At 24.9% G+C, this 23,378-nt stretch overlaps 1 protein-coding gene across 1 annotated transcript; it reads right to left on the bottom strand.

The window, feature by feature from the left end:
• Nucleotides 1–5,095: 5,095 nt before the first annotated feature.
• CTRU02_206043 (mutator-like element) lies at nt 5,096–6,148 on the bottom strand (the record flags this gene model as incomplete). Its single annotated transcript, XM_070204653.1, has 1 exon — nt 5,096–6,148. The coding sequence occupies one exon, from the start codon at nt 6,146–6,148 to the stop codon at nt 5,096–5,098; it is 1,053 nt and encodes a 350-aa protein (XP_070061757.1).
• Between the last annotated feature and the right edge of the window lie 17,230 nt (nt 6,149–23,378).

The following is a 23,378-nucleotide window of genomic DNA, read 5'->3' as shown; positions in this document are numbered from 1 at the left end:
TAAGATAAGTTAACTTAAGTATAATTAATGCTTTGATTTTTAAAGTAATTATTTACTATATCTTTTAGTTAATATATTTATATATATATATTAGTTTAAGCTAATAGTTAGTACTTATAAATATACGAGGTATAAACTAGTTATATATAGAAAATATATTTTAAATAAACTAATTAAATAGAAAATACTATATATTAAGAACTAATTTTATAAGCTATAATTAAAAAGTAAGATTATTAATTTAAGGGAATTGATAGGGACGTATCACGAATTGATAGGGACGCATCATCCTTAGGGACGCATCACATTCTAAGGTTGTGATTGGCTCAAAATTTTATTGTTAGTGCATCCGAATTCTGCCATCATCTAATGAAGTATCTTTCTTATCTTCTTAGCCCATCCCTTCATAACTACGAAAGCGTATTAGACATATTCAATTTATTCTCCTTTACAACGTTAAGATGTCTACCTTTACAAGTCAATTAAGGCCCTAATCGCGTCGCCAACCTAGCAGCTCTAGTATATATAATCAATTGCCTTCTCCTAAGCGCTAACGCCATGCTATCTTAGTTAGTAGCGATGCTACTATCAGTCAATTCTATAAGGCTGGCGATCATGAGGGTTAACCTGACCTAATCTCTGAGATTCTACCTAAACAATTATAGCAAGATTCCGACATAAGCTACAACCCCTAGGGAGATAAATTATATCTTCTATATTCCTTTCTAAAGGGGATAATACGTATATAGCGTATAATTTTACTTAAACGTCAACTAAAAAAAAGCTAATTAGTATTATAACCTGAAAATTAACCCTTATAACCTACTTTAGATCAGTTCTCTACTGTTCTAAGCCTTATTTAAGAGGTTGTTAGGATAAACCGACGTCTTACGCGTGCTCTCCTCCAACAATGTAAACGCGTTCGTCGATATCGTAAGGCTTGGGGCTACTCACCACACCCTTCAGACATATCCTCAATCGGCGAGTCTCCTCCTCCTCCACCTTATTCACCTCCCCGACAAAGCCTAGAAGTAATAGCGATACTATCTTCTCCAAGTACTTTATTCCTTACTATAAGCGAAAGGTCGAAATCACCTACCCCCGAAACTATTCTAAACCTACCGATCCCTAGCAAACTAGAAGCAATAATTACAACCTTCCTCGACCGAGTTAATAAATTTGCAAAAGAGCATGGATTTAGGATTGCAAAGTATAATAGATGCTATCGTAAAGGATATATAATTCGCTATATACTTCGTTACGATCGATTTAGGCTACTAAAGCAAGGTAGAGGTGCTAGCATCCGAGCCTACGTATCTCGGAAGTATAATTGCTAATAGCAAATTATTACTAAAGCAATAGAGGAGGGGAAATAGCTTTTACGTTAGCATTCTAACCTAATACATAGCTAGCATAATCATATCCCTAGCTTAGCATTATCTATATACTTATCCTATAAGAGGTTGACTAAGCCTATTAAGGATATAGTTAAGACTATTAGTCGGTAGGTTAGTATTCGGGTATGCGACATAGGTGCTATTATTTAGGAGTAGTTTCCTGAATCTGTTTTTACTTAGCGGGATATCTATAACGCTAGAGCCTGAATTAATCGCGAAAAGCTTAATAGGTATATACTAACTATAGCTTTAATCAAGCTTTTTAATAAGCGGGAGATCCTTTATATTGTGAAGTAGGCGGATGATGAGCCGAATCGGCTTGTTGGGCTTGTCTGGACGTTTCCATACTCTCTCCGGATATAGAAGCGGTTCTCCGAGGTTATCAGCTTTGATAATACCTATAATACTAATCGCTTCAAGCTTCTACTCTTCTAAGCTATAAGGCAAATATGTCTTAGATCGGTATTTAATATAGCATTTAGTCTTATTGATAATAAGAGACTAGAAGGGTTTTAGTTCTTATCGCAGAGTATCTTACAACTTATTAATTGTTAGAAGTATAAGTATATTATACTTCTATTTTACTTATTTATCCTATTTAGTCTTATCTAAGACTTAGTAGGACTTACAAAAGTAACTAGCTAAGAATGGCTGCTTGCTAGTTTAAACATATGATATTCAGATCCCTATGGAATACTCTCTTTAACCTTATCTAAAAGTCTATTTAGTTAAAGAAGATTCTGGTCTGATTTATAAGCTGCTTTATAAGCTAGTTGACGTATATACTTACGTATACTAAACCTAGCTTATAGCTTCCTATATTAGCTATTATAGGCGACGTTATACTATTATATAACTAGCCTAATTCTCTTCCTTAGCTAGCTATTAGTTCCTCAACCAACTCAGCTTCAATATAAGCCTATACATTCTTTACTATTAAAGCCCTACTTCATAAGTACAAGTTCCCTTACTCTAATACCCTGTTATAAGGATATCGTACTATCTACGAGATTCCTACCTACCGTTCCAACATTAATCAGAACTCTATTCGCTAACTAGATGTTATTATCACCGACTACGATAGACAGATGAAGGCAGCTCTTAACAAATACTTTCCGAATATATAATAACAGCTTTATATTTACTATATCAACTTAAACGTTATACTTAAAGCTAAGTAGAAGTAGCTTTAGAGCTATTCTAATAGTAGTAGGTTTAAAGAAGACGATCTAGCTTTATAACTAGATACTGAACTTAATAATGAGGACTATGCCTATATCTATACTTTAGTAGATAGGGCTACGCTATATAGCTACCGGGGGGTTTTTATAATATAAAAGTTAGTTTTATTTACCGAGATAGAGGATGCCTTTAGGAAAGCATAGGCAAACCTTTGCAAAGAGTTTAAGGACTAACGGCCTATTCTAAACTACCTATATAGAATATATCTACTACTAAGGGAGTAGTAGGCACGTTATTCTATTCGCTAGTACCGAAACTTCGGCATCCGTATAACCTTAGGGACGGAATCAAGCAACAACAACATCAAAGGCTATCTTCTTAATAAACTTAGCTACCTATATTACTTAGTTAATATAATATAGGATATGCTTAAGGATCAAGAGGTTCGCTTTAAGCAAGCTTGTATACAGGATAAGATCCTTACAAGCCGTAAGTTTATAGGGAATAGATCTGAGTACCTTGGGGAGCTTCGAACAATACTCTCATCGCAGTGTCTTGGTTTGATTACGAAGCAATACCGTCTAGCAAAGAAGGCTCTACTAACAGGTAGAAATCTATTTCCAGCGCCTCTTAGAGACTGTATAGAGGACTATACTGTCTCTATAGAGTATAGTATCCTATACTGCTATAAGATCTACTCTAAACTTATAGATAGGGTATAGTTTATAAAGGATAAGGTTTACCTACGATGGCGGCTGCGGGAGTCTTCTTCCTAGGATCTATATCGACGGATCCTTGATCCGAAGATTGTAGGAAACCTCCGTAGCAGACCTAAGAACTCAATACAGCCAGTCCCATCATCCCTATCATTAAGGGATAGCATCTAATCAAGCAGCCAGCTAGCTAGACAATCATATAGCTAACTATAAAGTTAACAACCTAGCTAATTAGCAGCAGGGCGCAAGCGTAGCAGACTACTAGGAAGCCGTAATAGGATCACCTTAGCAAGGCTTATACAAGAGACAGCCAGTAGCCAGGCGCCAACCTCTTCCCAGCGGCAGACACGAAGCCAAGTAACTACTCTTAGTACTGGCCGATCAACTGGCCTTCGTTCGAATGGAAGAAGATTACAGGCAAGCATCCGTAGGACGAGGAGTCAATGGGAACTACTTAGTAGTAGTGATGAGAGTCTTAAACGTTGAGGGTAGGGGGGGCATTCTTTATTATTATATAAGAGGAAATAGAAGTAGAAATCAATTGAGATTTATAAAAGCCGTTTCAGTTTAGTTTGATAAAACCCAATTCCTCCTTAGAAGGGAAGAAAAAGACCTACCATTTGAGATTTGCAAAAGCGGTCGTTTAGATGGTTTTGCAAATCTCAAATGGGAGGAATAGCCAAGAAACGTAGGCTAGTAGGGCGGGCCGGCTTTATGTCTATGAAACGGAGGCAGGCCTCTTATGGCTGTGAAAAGGTGGGGCGTTAGCAACGCTAGCCTCACCGCCTTTGCCGACTTGTACCTGTGGGTCACCAAAATTTCTAGCCAATCACAACCTTAGAATATGATGCGTCCCTAAGGATGATACATCCCTATCAATTCGTGATGCGTCCCTATCAATTCCCTAATTTAATATATATAAGTATTAAATAAATATATAAATAAAGATAATAAATAGAAATTAAAAATAGTTTACTTAAAATAGCTTTATAATTAATACTTTATAGACTTATAATAAATATTTACTTACTTTTATAATTAAAATATAACTTAAGAATATTAAAATTAAGTTATACTTACTAATTATTAAGTTTAATACTTATACTATTTATTAATAATAAAGTAATAGTCTATATATATATATATTTATAAATATAAAGAGTTATAAAAAAAATTAAGAAATTAAAAATTAGAAGTAAAATATTATAAAATTTTAAAAGAAAGTTTATAATACTCTTAAGAATACCTTAAAAAGTAAAAAGAAACTATAATATATATAATTTTACTTAACTAATAACTAATATAAAGCTAGTTTATCTTACTTTAAGTTAGTTATTTATCTTTTAAACTATAGTTTAAGAGGTTATTACAATAAATATAAGGGAATTGATAGGGACGCATCACGAATTGATAGGGACGCATCATCCTTAGGGACGCATCACATTCTAAGGTTGTGATTGGCTAGAAATTTTGGTGACCCACAGGTACAAGTCGGCGAAGGCGGTGAGGCCAGCGTTGCTAACGCCCCACCTTTTCACAGCCATAAGAGGCCTGCCTCCGTTTCATAGACATAAAGCCGGCCCGCCCTACTAGCCTACGTTTCTTGGCTATTCCTCCCATTTGAGATTTGCAAAACCATCTAAACGACCGCTTTTGCAAATCTCAAATGGTAGGTCTTTTTCTTCCCTTCTAAGGAGGAATTGGGTTTTATCAAACTAAACTGAAACGGCTTTTATAAATCTCAATTGATTTCTACTTCTATTTCCTCTTATATAATAATAAAGAATGCCCCCCCTACCCTCAACGTTTGAGACTCTCATCACTACTACTAAGTAGTTCCCATTGACTCCTCGTCCTACGGATGCTTGCCTGTAATCTTCTTCCATTCGAACGAAGGCCAGTTGATCGGCCAGTACTAAGAGTAGTTACTTGGCTTCGTGTCTGCCGCTGGGAAGAGGTTGGCGCCTGGCTACTGGCTGTCTCTTGTGTAAGCCTTGCTAAGGTGGTCCTATTACGGCTTCCTGGTGGTCTGCCACGCCTGCGCCCTGCTGCTAATTGGCTAGGTTGTTGACTTTGTAGTTGGCTGTGTGATTGTCTAGCTAGCTGGTTGCTTGATTGGGTGCTATCCCTTAATGATAGGGATGATGGGACTGGCTGCATTGAGTTCTTAGGTCTGCCACGGAGGTTTCCTGCAATCTTCGGATCAAGGATCCGTCGATATGGATCCTGGGAAGAAGACTCCCGCAGCCGCCATCGTAGGTGAACCTCATCCTTCATAAACTGTACCCCATCTACAAGTTTAGAGTAGATCTTATGGCAGCATGGGATACCATACTCTATAGAGACAGTACAGTCCTCTGTGCAGTCTCTAAGAGGCGCTGGAAATGGATTTCTACCTGTTGGTAGAGCCTTCTTTGCCAGACGGTATTGCTTCGTAATCAAACCAAGACACTGCGATGAGAGTATTGTTCGAAGCTCCCCAAGGTACTCAGATCTGTTCCCTATAAACTCACGGCTTGTGAGGATCTCATCCTGTGCACAAGCTTGCTTGAAGCGAACCTCTTGATCCTTAAGCATATCCTGCATCACATTAACTAAGTGATATAGGTGGCTAAGTCCATTAAGAAGATAGCCCTTGATGTTGTTGTTGCTTGATTCCGTCCCTGAGGTTATACGGATGCCGAAGTTTCGGTACTGGCGAATAGAATAACGTGCCCACTGCTCCCTTAGTAGTAGATATATTCCATGCAGGTAGTTCAGAATAGGCCGTTGGTCCTTAAACTCTTTGCAAAGGTTTGCCCATGCTTTCCTAAAGGCATCCTCTGTCTCAGCAAATAGAACCAACTTCCACATTATAAGAACCCCCCGGTAGCTATGTGGCGTAGCCCCATCTACTGAAGTATGGATATAGGCATGGTCCTCATCGCTAAGTTCGGTAACTGGTTGTGGAGCTAGATCGTCTTCTTCAGACCCACTACTACTAGAATAGCTCTGAAGCCACTTCTGCTTGGCTTTAAGCATAACGTTTGAGTTGATATGGTGAATACAAAGCTGTTGTTGCACATTCGGAAAGTATTCGTTAAGAGCTGCCTTCATCTGTCTGTCGTAGTCGGTGATAATAACATCTGGTTGGCGAATAGAGTTCTGATTAATGAGTTGTAAGATACTCTGCGATAAGAACTGGAACCCCTCTAGTCTCTCATTATCGATGAGACCAAATGCTGCATTGAATACCGATCCAAGACATGTTTGCCCTGTAGCTTGGAAGAGTGGAAGCTTGAAGCGATTGGTGTTATAGGTGTTGTCAAAGCTGATAACCTCGGGGAACCGCTTCCACATCCGGAGAGAGTATGGAAACGTCTAGACAAGCCCAACAAGCCGATTCGGCTCATCATCCGCCTACTTCATAATATAAGGGATCTCCCGCTTATTAAAAAGCTTGATTAGAGCTGCAGTTAGTGTATACCCATTAAGCTTTTCGCGATTGATTCGGGCTCTAGCGTTATAGATATCCCGCTAGGTGAAAATAGATTCAGGAAACTGCTCCTGAATAATAGCACCTACGTCGCGTGCCCGAATACCAACCCGCCGACTAGTAGTCTTAACTGCATCCTTAATAGGCTTAGTCAACCTCCTATAGGCTGGGTGTGCAGATGATGCTAAGCTAGGGATATGATTATGCTGGCTGTGTATTGGGTTGGAATGCTGACGTAAAAGCCATTTCCCCTCCTCTATTGCTTCAGCAATAATTTGCCATTGGCAATCACACTTCCGAGATGCGCAGGCTCGGATGCCAGCACCTCTACCTCGCTTTAGTAGCCCAAATCGATCGCAACGAAGTATATAGCGAATTATACGTCCTTTACGATAGCATCTATTATACTTTGCAATCCCAAATCCATGCTCTTTTGCAAATTTATTAACTCGGTCGAGGAGGGTTTCAATTATTGCTTCTAGTTCGCCAGGGATCGGTGGGTTTGGAATAGTTTCGGGGGTAGGTGATTTCGACCTTTCGCTTGTAGTAAGGAATAAAGTACTTAGAGAAGATGGTATCGCTATCACTTCTAGGCTTTGTCGGGGAGGTGAATAAGGTAGAGGAGGAGGAGACTCGCCGATTGAGGATATGTCTGAAGGGTGTGGTGAGTAGCCCCAAGCCTTACGATATCGACGAACGCGTTCACATTGTTGGAGGAGAGCACGCGTAAGACGTCGGTTTGTCCCAACAACCTCTTGAATAAGGCTTAGAATAGTAGAGAACTGATCTGAAGTAGGTTGTAAGGGTTGATTTTCAGGTTGTAATACTAATTAGCTTTCTTTTGGTTAACGTTCAGGTAAAATTATACGCTATATACGTATTATCCCCTTTAGAAAGGAACATAGAAGATATAATTCATCTCCCTAGGGGTTGTAGCTTGTGTCGGAATCTTGCTATAATTGTTCAGGTAGAATCTCAGAGATTAGGTCAGGTTGACCCTCACGATCGCCAGCCCCATAGAATTGACTGATAGTGGCATCACTACTAACTGAGATAGCACGGCGTTGGCGCTTGGGAGAAGGCAATTGATTGTATATACTAGAGCTGCTGGGTCGGCGACGCGATTAGGGCCTTGATTGACTTGTAGAGGTAGACATCTTGACGTTATAAAGGAGAATAAATTGAATATGTCTAATACGCTTTCGTAGTTATGAAGGGATAGGCTAAGAAGATAAGAAAGATACTTCATTAGATGATGGCAGAATTCGGATGCACTAACAATAAAATTTTGAGCCAATCACAACCTTAGAATGTGATGCGTCCCTAAGGATGATGCGTCCCTATCAATTCGTGATGCGTCCCTATCAATTCCCAAATATAATAGCTTAAAAATACTTTTTTTATATAATATAAACATATCTATTAATATTATAAGACTTAAAGCTACTTATTATATCTTTTAGCTATAATTATAATAATAATTCTTCTCTATTAGATTTACTTTCTTAATAAAGCTTAAAAGTATTATTATTATTATTATATTTAACTAACTTATTTTATATTATATAAGTAACTAAAATACTAGATATTATTATTCTTAATTTAATAATTTTATATAAACTAGTAATAATATTTAATTTCTATATAACCTAAGTTAATATACTTATAAGAAAAAATAAGTTTTATTTACTAAATAAAATAAATAACTATAAAATAGTTAAATAAATAGATATTTACTTTAATATACTTATTTTAGAAAATAAAGACTATTTAAAAGTTTTAATATTAAGTAATTATAGTTTAAGAAGTATAACTATAAGTAAAAAGTTATTATTAAGATTAAAAAAAGAAAATAGTTTTTATACTAAGATATAAAAGCTAAATATTAATAACATAATTTTAAGTTTAGCTTAAAGCTTTTTATATACTTATTCTATTAGAGGTTAATTAGTCTTATAATTATTATTATTAAGATTATAAGTTATTAAGTTATTATATAAATATAGACTTAAAGAGTTTATAAGTATAAATAATATCTATTTAAAAGCTATATAAATCTTATATAATTTAAGCTATCTATATTACTATACTTATATTAAAAATATAATAATTAGAGTTAGAAAGAATTTTTTATATAATATATATTAATTAAACTTCGAAATTAATAATATACTTATTAATAGTAAGAATGCCTAATCTTTACTTTTTAAACCTTTTTATAAAATGTTTTTTTAATATATTTAGTAATTATCTATATATACTTATACTTACTATCATTATACTTACTTATATAGCTTATATTAGAAATTCTTAGTTTGAAACTTATTTAATAGTTATTATATTTAAGTTTCTTTACTTTAATATTCTAGCTTATAATAGTTATTTAAAGTAGAAAAAGAAGTAAAAATAAGATATTATTATTAAGGAAGAAGTTAACTAGAAAATACTTAGGTATTATAAATATAGCTAAGTATATTACTATACTTTTACTTAAAGTTTTTTAGCTTAAATATTATCTTTACTTCTCTTATATAAGAGTATATACTTTACTTATCTTCTTCTAGCTAAGTAGTTAGTATTACTAACTAGTACTTTCTAACTACTCCCTTATTTTAAAAGGTTAATCCTAAAGAGTATTTTACTATATACCTTATCTAGCTTTATTAAAAATACTAAGATAAAGTATTTTAATATTATAATATAATAATATATAGTTTCTTTATAATATATTATAATTAATAAGATTATATTATAATTACTTAAGTTTTTTTATCTTTATTTTAAAAATAAACTTATATATTACTTATTTCTTTATTTATTTAATACTTTAACTATTTACTTTTCATAATATATAAACTATTATTATATTTTCCTATATCTTTTCTTTACTTTTACTTTATATTTATCTTTCTAAAGTAATAGTTCTCCATATATTTCATAACATACTTTATTATAAATAAAAAGTATATTAACTACTTAAATATTAATATATAAAAGATTATTTCCTAAATAATATTTTACTTTGTCTTTTAAGTATTATACTTTAAATTTTCTTTTATTTCCTTTATTACTAAACATTTATTTTATTTAGTATTAAAATAATAATAATTTATTTTTTATTATATTTTATCTTTTTACTTAGAATTATTACCTCTTATATTTACTTAATATTTTTCATTATAATATTTTATATTACTAAACTTATATTAAGAAACTTACTTATTATAATAAGGTATTATTATAAAGTAAGTAGAGTAATACTATATAGTATTATAAAGTACTAGAAGTATTATAAGTATTATATTAAGAAAGTTAATATATTTATTTTACTTAGTAAGGTATTATACCTAAATAAAAGATAGGTTCTAGCCTTAAGTTCTTAACTTAAAAGGTTAAGAATTAACTTTAAGGAAAATTTAACTTTTATTACTATCAGAACTATTCCTAGCTATAAACCTTAAAATTATTTTAATTCTTCTTATAATAGCTACTAATAGTTATAATAATTAGATTTAATAGTAAAAAGAAATAAATTTATAACCCTTTTAACTTAATTAACCCCCTTAAGAAATTATAAGTTAAGAAAATACTACCTATATATAGCTAAAAGACGTTAACTATATTGCCTTTTTAAGAAAATTACTTAACTAAAGATATTTTTATTTTAAATATAATATTAAAGTAGTTTATTTAGATAATTTTAGTAGATATTAATAATATAACTAAAAAGAAGCTTTACTTTTAATAATAAGGGAGAAATTAAGGTTAAGAATATTAAAATATTTATATTAAAACTAACTACTAAAAGTAAACTAAATAGCTTTAATATTTAGAATAAAATTATAAGAAAGCCTTTAAGAGATATAAAACTAAAATTAAAAGTATTATTTAATACTAGATTATATAAATATTAATTAGTAAATAAGATAATACTTATATAAGAATAATTTAAATAAGAAATACTAATTCTATACTTAGGAATACTTATACTTTATTAATTAAATATATATATTAATTAGAAATATATAATTTTGAAAACTAAAGTTATAAAATAATTAGTTATTAAAAATAATAATTAAATCAAGAATTATAAGACTTTTATTTTTATTTATAATCTCTTAAAAAGAAATTTACTTTTTATTAAAAGAAGATTACTTTAGAATATTATAATAAGTTAATTAATAAATTATAAAAATATATCTAAACTAATATTATTAACTTCTTTATTATATAAAAAGCTATAATAACTATGTTTACTTCGTATTATAGTATTATAAACTAAACTTTAAATAAAAGTATAATAGTAAATAAGATATTAAACTTAAAAAAGAAAAAAATATATCTAAAATATTTAATTAAATACTAAAAAAAAGAAAAGATATTATTAACTATATTATTAATTAATTATACTACTACTATACTTATAAAAACTTAGATTATCTATTAAATATTTATACTTAATCTTTAAAAGGAAGATAGAGAGATAATAAAAAAAAAGATTAAGATTTAGTAAATAACTATGAATATTAATACTCTTATTTAAAGAAAAAGTAAGGAAAAGGAGTAACTTCCTATCTTTTTCTTAGTTTATAATAAAGATTACTTAGTAATTTTATATATTTATTATAATTAAAAGAGATTAAATAATAATATCTATTAATATTAGCTTTAATTCTAAAGTTAAATATATTTTAGTTTTATATATATTTTATATTAGTAAAAACTAAACTAAGCTAAATAAATACTTTTGTTTTATTTATATTAAAATAAAATACTATCTTTATTTATAAAGTCTTTTAGGTTTTATTCTTTATTAACTTATAAGGAACTTATTAGTTTTTTATTTTTTCTTATATAATAATTAGTTATAACTTATAATTTAAGGAAAGCTTTATAATATTATTAGTAATTTTTATTAAAGATTATAATCTATATATAAGGGAGAAAAAGTATATATAATAGTTTTAATATTAATAAAGGATATAAGAGAAGTATTAAGCTTCTTACTTTATAAAGAAGACTACTTAAGAAAAGGAATCAGTCTTTATTATTATATAGCTTTTAAAACTATACTTTTTTATAATTTCTTTACACTTAAGAATATTAGGAATCTTCTTATTTTTAGATTTTTAAACTATTTATATAAAAAAGGAAAGTCCCCCTCTTAACGTCTTATTTACCCCTTATTATCTAAAAAACTAAAAGAACTATATAGTTACTATTTTAAAGACAATCTCTAATCTAAATTATTTATTTATTAAAAAGCTTAACTAAAACCTTTATTATTTTAATTTAAAAAGAATAGTTCTTTATAATATTATATTAATTATTAACAGCTTACTTATATTATAATTAAAAACTATTACTTTTTCTAATTTTAAAGATATTTAACTTAATCTTAATACTTAATACTTCTTAAAGATTAATATTAAAATTAATTCTTAATATATCTATATATATATTAAAGAGAGAAATTAAAACAATTTTTTAAACTTATTAGAATTTATATAAGTTTTATATTATTTTTATAAGCCTAATTAATATACTTATTACTTTTTAAATATATATTAATAGTATTTTAGAAAGCTTAATAGATATAATATATATATATATATATATAAGAAGTAATTTTATATACTAAACTATTAAAACATGCTTCTAATTAATAATAAGTTAAGTTTCTAAAATATATTATATTTACTAATAGAATTTTAGTAAATATTTATAAAGTTAAAGTTGCTACTTAATAACTAGAGTTAATAAGCTTCTAAGAAGTCTAGGTATTCCTAAGGTTTAATAACTTTTATTATATTTTATTTATAAGTATTTTAAGGTTATATACTTTCTAATTACTCTCTTAAAAAAGAATATAAAAAGCTATAAACTTAGTAAAGTATAGTATAAATAAACTAAGAAGGAAGTATTAAAGAAATTAATCTTAATATTCTAAGCTATTCTTTTTTTATATTATTATACCTTTTAATTTAGTTTTATATTAAGATTAATATCTTTTATTATATAATAATTAGAATTTACTCTTAGTTATAGCTAAGTAGAAAGTAGTGTCTTATTATTTTTTAATCTAAGAAGTTTAAAATTTAAAGCAAAATTATAAAATACTTAACTAAGAGATATTAGTTATTATAAAATTATTTAGATATTAGTAATATTATATTAGAAAGGTAGTAATTTTAATAGAAGTTCTAACTAATTATTAGAATTTATGAATATTTATATCCTACTTAAAACTAAGTAGTTACTACGTATAATATTATATACTACTACCTTATATAATTTTATTATAAAATTTTAATAAAGAAATATATACCTTATAGATAGGTTATTAAGAAGACTAGATTATAAAAGTAAAGAGAAGTTAAATCCTATAAGAATAGTTAAAAAGTAATTAATAGTTAAATATACTATTTATAATATTAAATAGTTATTATACTTGAATCCGTTATATTATAAGGAGTATAATAATAAATATTATATACGTATAGACTTAAGGAATATCTAAGTACATCTAACTATTATATAATTAATAAAGTATTATAGATATAACTAGTTAAAATCCTATTAACTAAACTTTAACTTTAAAAGTTAAACCTTAATAAGTATAAGTAGTTAAAATTTAGATTATAACCTTAAGTAACTAATAAGAAAGTCTAATTTATTTATTATTAATACCTTACTTTTTACTTTCTATAGTTAGAATAATTAAGTAATTATACTATGCTTTAATATAACTACTTATTTACCTTACTATTTATAACTTCTTATTATCTCTTCTTAAGTACTTAATAATAGTAAATTAGTTATCTTTATAACTAGCTACTATTATTCTTATATATTATTATATATAAATTTAGCCTTAAGTATTATAACTTTTTACTATTAAGATATATCTCTAGTATATAATTATAAATACTTCTTATAGTTTAGTATATCTTTTTTATTAATTTATTTATTTATAAATAATATACTATTAATAATCTAAGTTTAATAATATCTTTTTTTATAAATTCTTTTTAGAATTAGATAGTTAAAAGTTAATTTCTATTACTTATAATACTTTTTAAAATTTTAAACTAAGAATTTATAAGCCTATAGAATAGTTATTTTTAACCTAATAATAATAAAGTAGTTTATAATAAAAGTAAATATATTAAACTTAGTTAGATAGTATATAAAAATAAGTATTAGATTATAATTCTTATTTTTAATATATAATCTTAGTAATAATTATATACTAAAGTTTAAATTAATTTCTTTAAATAGTTATAGGATTAATAATAATAATTATAACTATTTATATAGTTTATATTTTAATAATCTAGCTTCTTAATATAATTAATAGCTTAATATATTTCTTAGTATTATTAATAAGGTTTAGTCAAGAAAATCTCTAGGAGATAATTTTTATAATCTTCTTTAAGTTTATATATCTTTCTCTAAAGTTATTATAAAATTAATAAAGAATTTCCTTTCTTAGAGATTTTAAATATTAGATTACTAATTTTCTCTTGAAAATAATATACCCTTAGTACTAATAAAATAAGATTTTCTATTTCTAACTAACTCTTAGGTTTTTACTAACTAGATCTAGTAATACTTATTTTTAGTTTATAACTTATTAATAAAACTTTTTAATTTTTTAATTTTTATTAAAATAATATTATTTTATTCTTTATAAACTCCTTTATAATAAGATATAAGATATATTACTTAATAGTAATAAACTTAGCTTATTTTAAATCTCCTTATTTAGTAGTTTTCTATATTATAATCTTATATTAAATATTACTTATTTTCTAATTTTTATATTAGCTTTAAGTTATGATAAAAATAGTATATATAATATTATCCTTATATTATATAATATATTTTAATTTGAAAAATAAAGTATTTTTATTTTTAAAGCTATTAGTTTTATTTAAACTTCTTTAATTAACTAATATAATACTAATAAATATTTTTATTATTTTAACTATTTTTAAATATAATTACTTTTATTATTATATTTCCTAGAAGTTTATTAACAAAGTTAAATTCTTTTATAAATATGAAAAGGATATTATTATATTTTATTTCTTTCTTTATATAGTCTAGTTTTCTAAATAGTTTATTTTCTAACTTTATACCTCTAAGTTAGTATTTAATTTTGAAATTAAAGGTAAGTAATTTATATATTTATTAAATAAGTCCTTTATAAAGTCTTATATTAAAGTTACAATAATTCTTTTTAAAGCTTAGTAATAGTTTTATATATTAAGGCTTCTTAACAATCTTTAAAAATAATATACTTAATATTCTAAGTTCTAAATAATAATTAATAAGTTTTACTATTTTATACTTTATTTTTATTCTATATCTAAGAATGTCTAAAAAAAGGATTTAATTAATAATTCTTAACTTTTTAAAAGTTATAATATAATATTAGAAATCTTATTATAAACATATTAATCTTTATTTAGATATTTCTTAATAAATTTAAATCTTAAAGAATAATTATTAAGTAGAAAGTATTTTTAAGTTTTAAAATATATTTTAAGCTTTTTAAATTATTTAAAATTTTATATTCTTTTTTAAGTTATTATTATAAAAGAAAGCTTTTGTTAATATATTAAAAAAGAAATATATAGGAATAAACTTATTATATAAGTTATAATATCTTAAGAAGATTTATATTTTATAATAATTTACTAAGAATTAGTAATTTTATAATAGCTTATAATTTATTTAAAATTATTAAGATACTTTTTAATCTTAATTATATACTTAAAAAACTCTATTCTTAATATAAAATATTATTAATAATAATACATTCTTATTTTATAAAGTATTTATTAAAGAGAATATTATTTATTCTTTTTAAATAACTAGCTTTTATTAATAATTAATATATTTTCTTTAATACTTATTTAAGTTAATAAAAAAGAATATTATTTAATTTATAAAACTTAATCTTATTCCTTTTTATTAATATTAATTATAATTCCTTTATTAGTTTATTATTAAGTAAGTTAGCTTATAAATATAAATCTATATTTATAATAACCTCCTTATTTAGATATATATAAAATATTAGTTTTACTTTATATAGTTTTCTTTATAAAAACTATATTTAGTTTTATAAATAATATAAAAATAATTAATCTTATTTCTTAGCTTACTTATTTTTTAAGTTAAATACTTCCTTAATTTATACTTTTTAAATAATAAATTTATTTATAATTTATTAACTAATACTTAGTATATAATTTAAACTAGTAATATTACTATACTTTAGTTATAATCTTAGGTTTGAAAATACTTAGATATTCAATACTTTTATTTTTTATATATATTATTTATAAGGAGTTAGTTAGTAACGCTAACTACTCGGCTAATAGATAATAAGTAAGGCATATACCTCCTTATAAGAAGACTAAGGATAGTAGTTTAGTTTAAATACCTTTAAGCTAAAGTATAGTAATATAATTAGACCTACCTATAATTCCTAAGCCTTCCCTGATCAGGCCTTTAGCTACTTACTATCTCTTATAATTCTTTAGCTTCTATCCTTATTTCGAGTAATCGGCGTAGGCTAGGATATCTAGGTTAAGGAATTACGATATAGTAACTACTAAATAAACGCTATATACGTAAGCAACTAATATTATTATTAATAAACTATAAGTAACTAATATAAAACTTAATAATCGAAGACATAATATATACCTTCGAAATATATATATATATATATAAAGATATAAGAGTTATAATTATAAGTATAACAAAGCGATTAATAAACTTATTAATAATATATAAGTAGAAAAGCTTTAAAAAAGTAAAAAAGATATATTAATATCCTTAATATAAAGCTAAGACTATATGCTTTTTAATAATTACTAATAGTTACTTTTAGATATAATACTAGACTTATTAAAGTAAGTATTACTATATATATAATAATAGTTAATAGATTAATAATAAAAATAATATAAGTAATAATATATTATATAAAAGCGTTAGTAATAATAAGATAAGTATATAGAAAAGCTATTATAATTACTTACTAATAGTTATTATTACTTACTAAAGCTAAAGAAATATAAAAAACCGCCTAGCTATAGCTATAAGACTATAAGCTATAAGATAATTATAAAATAAATATAAAACTAGATTATAATAATTAAAAATAGGAATAATACTTACTTAAGGAGTATTACTTAATAATATATCGACTAGGTATTAACTAAGTTATTACTAATATTATAAACGGATTAAAGAAACTATTATTAAGGTAAGGAAAAAGACTTATTATAAGAACTTATATAAGATAAATTTACTATATTTATTTATTAATAATATATAGATCTACTATTAAATAAATAAAAAAACTATTAATAATTAGACTAAATAAGATAGTTAAAAGACTAATTACTAATATAATTTTTTAATAATTAGATTACTATCTACTAAAGCATAAGTATACCGAATATTAAAGAAAGTAAGTTAGATATATAAACCTTTTCTTCTATTTCTTACTATATATTTAGTAAAAACTAGAAAGATAAAGGATTAAAATAAAGCGTTTATAAAATATAGTATATAAAGTAGAATAAATATAAAACCTTAGAAAGCAAAAAGGTATTAAACCCTTACGGAATACTTAGAAAAAGAGACTATATAAAGGGGAGTATACCTTACGAATATCCCTATATCTATACTTAAGGGGGAATACCTAAAGCTATAAAAGAAGGTTATAAAGCCTATATTAGAAATACCTTATATTAAGGAAAATAAGTCTAAACTAGATAATATTATAATAATAAAGGATAAACCTAAATATTATAATATATATAAAAAATAAAGGTATTAAGTAATAAAATACTTTAAAAACTAAGACTATAACTAAAGGTAAGGTAGTATTATTAGTTTAAACCGTATACTAAGCGTTAGCTAATAAGTTATAAATAAAGCTATTATTTAAAAGGTATAAGTTAAGGAAATATTTAATTTAGGAAATAAGTAAGCTAGGAGATAAGACTAATTACTTTTATACTATTTATAAAACTAAACGTTATCTTTATAAAGAAGACTATATAAAATAAAGCTATTATTTTATAAGTATATACTAAAAAGGAGGTTATTATAAATATAGATTTATATTTATAAGTTAACCTAATTAGTAGTAGACTAGCTAAGGAACTTTAGTTAACGCTAGTAAATATAGCTATCTTAATTCTAAAAGTATTTGATAAAAAAAAGATAAAATTAAGCTATATATATTAAGTAATATTCTTTTTTATTAATTTATATAATTATTTAAGGAAAATATACTAACTATTAGTAGAAGCTAACTACTTAAAAAGGATTAATAATATACTCCTTACTTAATACTTTATAAAGTAAGAAAGTATTATTATTAATACTATTATAAATATATAGTAATATAACTGAATCTTTATTATAAAACTAATAGTATTTATATAAAAACTTATAGAAAATAATATAAAAGTATTTATCTTATATATAGTAAGGATATATACTTTTAAAAGATAAAATTAATATAAAGGTAGTAAGCTAACTATAGATAGTATAATACTACCTTTAAAACTAAAACTAAAATATATAACGTTTAATAAATAAGTAGTAAAAAAGTTCCTTATACTAAAAGGAGTAAAATATATAATAGACTTAGTTAAAAAGAAAAAACCCTTATATAAGCTAATCTATTTACTTAATAAGTAATAACTAGATAAGTTATAATAGTATATTACTAAAAATAAAACTATTAAGAGAATATAGCTATCTATTAGTAAGGTAAAAGTATTAATATTATTTATCTTAAAAAAAGATAAGATATTATATTTATATATAGACTATAGGGGACTAAATAAAGTTACCTTAAAAAATAAATACTTACTACCCCTAATTAGTAAGCTATTAAATAGATTTTAAGGAGTAAAATAGATTATAAAAATTAATATAAAAGATATATATTATTATATATAAATCAAGCTAAAAGATAGATAGAAAACTATATTCTATATAAGATATAGATACTTTAAATATATAGTTATATTATTTAGACTTATAAAAGCTTTTATAACGTTCTAAGCTTATATCTATTAAATACTTACTAAACTTTTAAATATATACTATATCGCGTATATAGATAATATTATAATTTACTTAGAAATAAGAAAGTAATATATAAAAGATATATACTAAGTATTTTAATAACTTTAAGAAGGAAGGTTATATATAAAACTATTAAAATATAAGTTCTATATATAAAAGATAAAGTTTTTTAAGTATATAATTATATTAGAAGGTATCTTAATAGACTTATATAAAGTATAAGCTATTACGGAATAGGAATCCTTAGTAAACTATTACGAAATATAAGTCTTTTTAAGATTTTATAACTTTTATAAGAAATTTATTCCTAAATACTTTTATATTATTATACTAATAATAGCCTTCCTTTATAATAACGATATAGGAAAGAAGATAAGTAAGTTTAAATAGCTTAAGAAAGCCTAAGATACTTTCTAAAAACTTAAGGATGCTTTCTACTTAGTAACTATTTTCTAATACTAAGATCTATCGAGGGATACTTAAATAAAGACTAACGCCTTTACGAAAGTAATCTTTAGTATTATATTATAGCTTATAGATAGCTAATAATAACTAATTATATACTTTTCTTAAAAGCTTTTTAATATAGAATAGCGATAAGGTATAAGATAATAAAAGCTATTTATTATTATTAAAAGCTTAGAATACTAAGCATACTACTTTTAAAAGCTATTAAGGAAGTTTAATATATTAATAGATTACTAAGCCTTAAAAGGGATTATTATAGCCTTAGCGTAAGACCTTTATAAAAAACTTACCTAATAGGTATATAAATTATTTACTTTCGATTTCGATCTTAAATACTAACCTAGGGTTATAAACCTAGTAGATAGTTTATCTAAAAGACTAGACTATATAAAGGGAGAGATAAAGTATAATAATATCCTCTTTACGCTTATAAAGAAATTAAGCCTTATTACTAAACTTCTAGTAAGTATAAAAGTAAGAATTACTATACTTAAAAGAATAATAAAAGTAATAAAAGCGTTTATTAACGTTATATAAATTAGTTAAATAAGTCTTAACGAAAATAATAGCTTAAAAGATAAGAATATTTTAATTCTTAGTCTAAGATATACTTTATAATATAAAGATAACGTTATATATACTATACTTATAATAACTTAAAGCTAATATATAAAGGCGGAATTAAATAATACTTAGTAAGAGACTATAGTATAAAAGACTACTAGGTAAGGAGACTTAAAATAAGCTAGGATTATTATTACTAGGTAGTATATCTTATATTTTATTATAAAGGAGCTTATAAAAGACGAAATAATATTACTTTAATAGCTATCTAAGGAATTAGAAAGACTTATTAGTAGACTATAAGCTAAAGATAAATACTACTAGACTTAATTAGTAAAGGCTTAAAGACTAGTTAAAGATAGGAAAGGTTACTTTATTAACGCTAAAAGTATACTATTCTTTAAAGGAAGATTAGTAATTCTATAAGTAGAATCCTTAAGATAAGAGATTTTTTAATAGTATTATAATAACCTTAAAGTAAGATATATAGGCTTAAATAAGACTATAAAACTTATCTCTTAGAAGTTCTATTAGCTAAACCTTACTAATAACGTTAAGAAATATATATTAAGCTACTAATCGTATTAAGGAGTTAGAATACTAAGATATAAGCTATATAGGGAGTTATAACTACTATTATTACCTTCCTAACTATTTAAAGAAGTTAGCTTAGACTTTATTATTAAATTACTACTAAGTATGTATAATAATAATAATAAATATAATATAATCTTAGTTATTATATATTATATAACTAAGTTTAATATATTTATTCTTATAACGAATTACCTTATAGCTACTAAACTAGTATAAATCTTTTATAAATACGTAAAGTATCGATTTAATACCTTAGAAGGTATTATAAGTAATAAAGATAAACTTCTAACTAGCTAATTCTAAGAAGAATTTATAAAGGAATATACTATTAAATATAAACTATTAATAATATATTACTTATAGATAGATAGATAAATAGAGAAAATATACTAAACTATAGAAAAGTATTTATAAATTTATACTAAAGATATACCTTAACAATAAATAGCTATAATACCTAAGGCTAAGTTTATATATAATAATAGCTATTATAATACTATAGGATACTTACTAATAAAGGCTTTATATAGCTATAACCCTAGATATATAGAATATATCTTATTAATAAATAAAGTAGTAGTTTAAGGCGTCTAAGAAAAAATTAATTATATAGTAAAACTAAGGCTTAAAGCCTAAGAATACTAATAGAAAGCTATAAAATCGTAAGTAAAATATTATAACGTAAGATATAAGCTATAAATATATAAACGTAAAGAGGTTATTAGACTATTAATAAAGAACTTTTGTTTTAAAAATAGAAAACTTACGCTATAGTTTATCTATATTAGTATTACTAAGAAAATAAGATAATAAGCATATTATATCTATTTACCTTAGTAATATTAATATATATATAACGTATTCCTTATAATACTATTAAAACTATAAGATAAATAGTAAATAATTATATATTAGATAATAAGGCTACTAGATATAGAGGATAACCTAGATAAATAAAAGGTAGAAGAGATTATAACTAAATAAGGGATAAGTATAGAATTATATTACTTTATTAAGTAGGTAGGATAGCTTATAAAGTATAATATATAAAAACCTTTATAATATCTAAAAAATACTATAATAGCTATTTATTAGTATAAATAATAAATATAAAAGATATATTATAAGTAAGATAACCTATATATAGAAGTATAACTAAAAGGTATTTAAAAACTTATTAGTAAATAGACTTTATATTAACTTAAATAACTATTTATAAAAAGTATTAAAATAAACCTAATATTAAAAAAAACTTTACTAACTACTTATAAACTAGTCGTATAAATTAAAAAGATAGAAAAATAAAATATAAAATCCTAAAATAGCTTTTATTAATAACTTACTAACTAAACGTTATAAACTAAAGAAGATCTTAATTCTTCTAACTATTTTTCTTACTTAACCTACGGGATAACTATAACCTTTTTTCTACAAGACTATACTAGATCTAGGCATAGTAGTAAAAGTATTTATTAAAGCTTTAACGCTAGGTTAGGAAGTAGGTAGTAAAGCTATATTACTAGTAGAAAGACTAATAAGAAGTATAGTTATAAATAAATAACGTCTAAGGGGAGGTATATCTTTAATAAAGGGGATAATACCTTTAGTTAGTAGATATTTATTAAGAGATTTACTAATATCGTTATTTACTAACTACTTACTAATAAGAAGGAGAGGATTAGTATAATTTAACCTTTCTAAGTCTTCCTAGGAATTATTAATACTATAACTTACTAACGCTTTAGTAGTTACATAGTAAGAATAAGATAGTTTTAAAGTTTTATATTACTAATCTAACTAAGATCGTAAGGCTTAGTTTAACTATTAAAAAGATTAAAAAAGGAGATAAGTCGCTATAAGCTTAGCTTTTATTACTACTAGACTTAAGCTAGTCGAAGTAATATTTAAATAGAACTTTTTACTAAAAGGACTATTACTAATACTATAGCCTAGACTACTTAAAAACAAGCCTTTTTAATAAGAGGATAACTAAAAGTTGTTAAGAACTTAAGAACTAGTCTTACTAAGATTATCTTTAGTAAGATTAAGAATCGTAAAGCTAGTAAGAAGAATAGATAGCTACTTACTAGCTACTTAATAAGATATACTAGGAAGTAAAAAAAGAATAAGAGAAATAACTCTTTAATACTTAGGGATTAAGTAACTTAGTAGTAAACTACTAGTAAAAGCGTTAGTAAATAAATTATTATTAAATTAGGTTTATATAAGCATAGAAGAAGTACTAGCTTAACTAGTCTCTTAAGTATTATTAATATTTAACTACTTATTAGCTATATTACGACTTATTTCTTAAGTCTTATAAAGATAAATATTTACTAAAAGGTTAGTAGTAGTAAGGTAAGCTATCTAATAAGTCTTATAAAAGTAAATATCTACTAAAGGCTTACTAATAATAATATTACTTATAAAAGCTATAGTAATAAGATAATTCTTAATAGGAAGTATATTAAAAGGGGGCTAATTAGCTTTATCTTTAATAGCTTTAGACTTAAAGGTATTTTTATTAACTATACCTTCTTCGTTATTAGAAGAAAGCTTATATAAGTAAGTAAGCGTTAATACCTTGCCTTTACCCTTGCCTTTAATAATACTCTTAGTACTTAGCCTAGTAATAGCTTTTATAAGTATTTTAGTTAATAGACTCCTACCGATAAGATAACTACTAATAATTATAATAGTATAGTTAGGAATAGGATTACTAGTATATAGTAAAAACTTAGTATATATCCTTAACGTAAGCTTATAGAATTAGGTAAGTCTTTTCTTAGGTTTAATATAAGGAGTATTTACTATATTAGTAACTAGATATTTAATAAAATCGTAAAG

This window comes from Colletotrichum truncatum (assembly GCF_014235925.2).
Source record: "Colletotrichum truncatum strain CMES1059 chromosome Unknown Contig_0003, whole genome shotgun sequence".
Classification (NCBI taxonomy): Eukaryota; Fungi; Ascomycota; class Sordariomycetes; order Glomerellales; family Glomerellaceae; genus Colletotrichum; species Colletotrichum truncatum.
The sequence above is the reverse complement of the archived record's forward strand: the minus strand, read 5'-3'. Positions and strand labels throughout refer to the sequence as shown.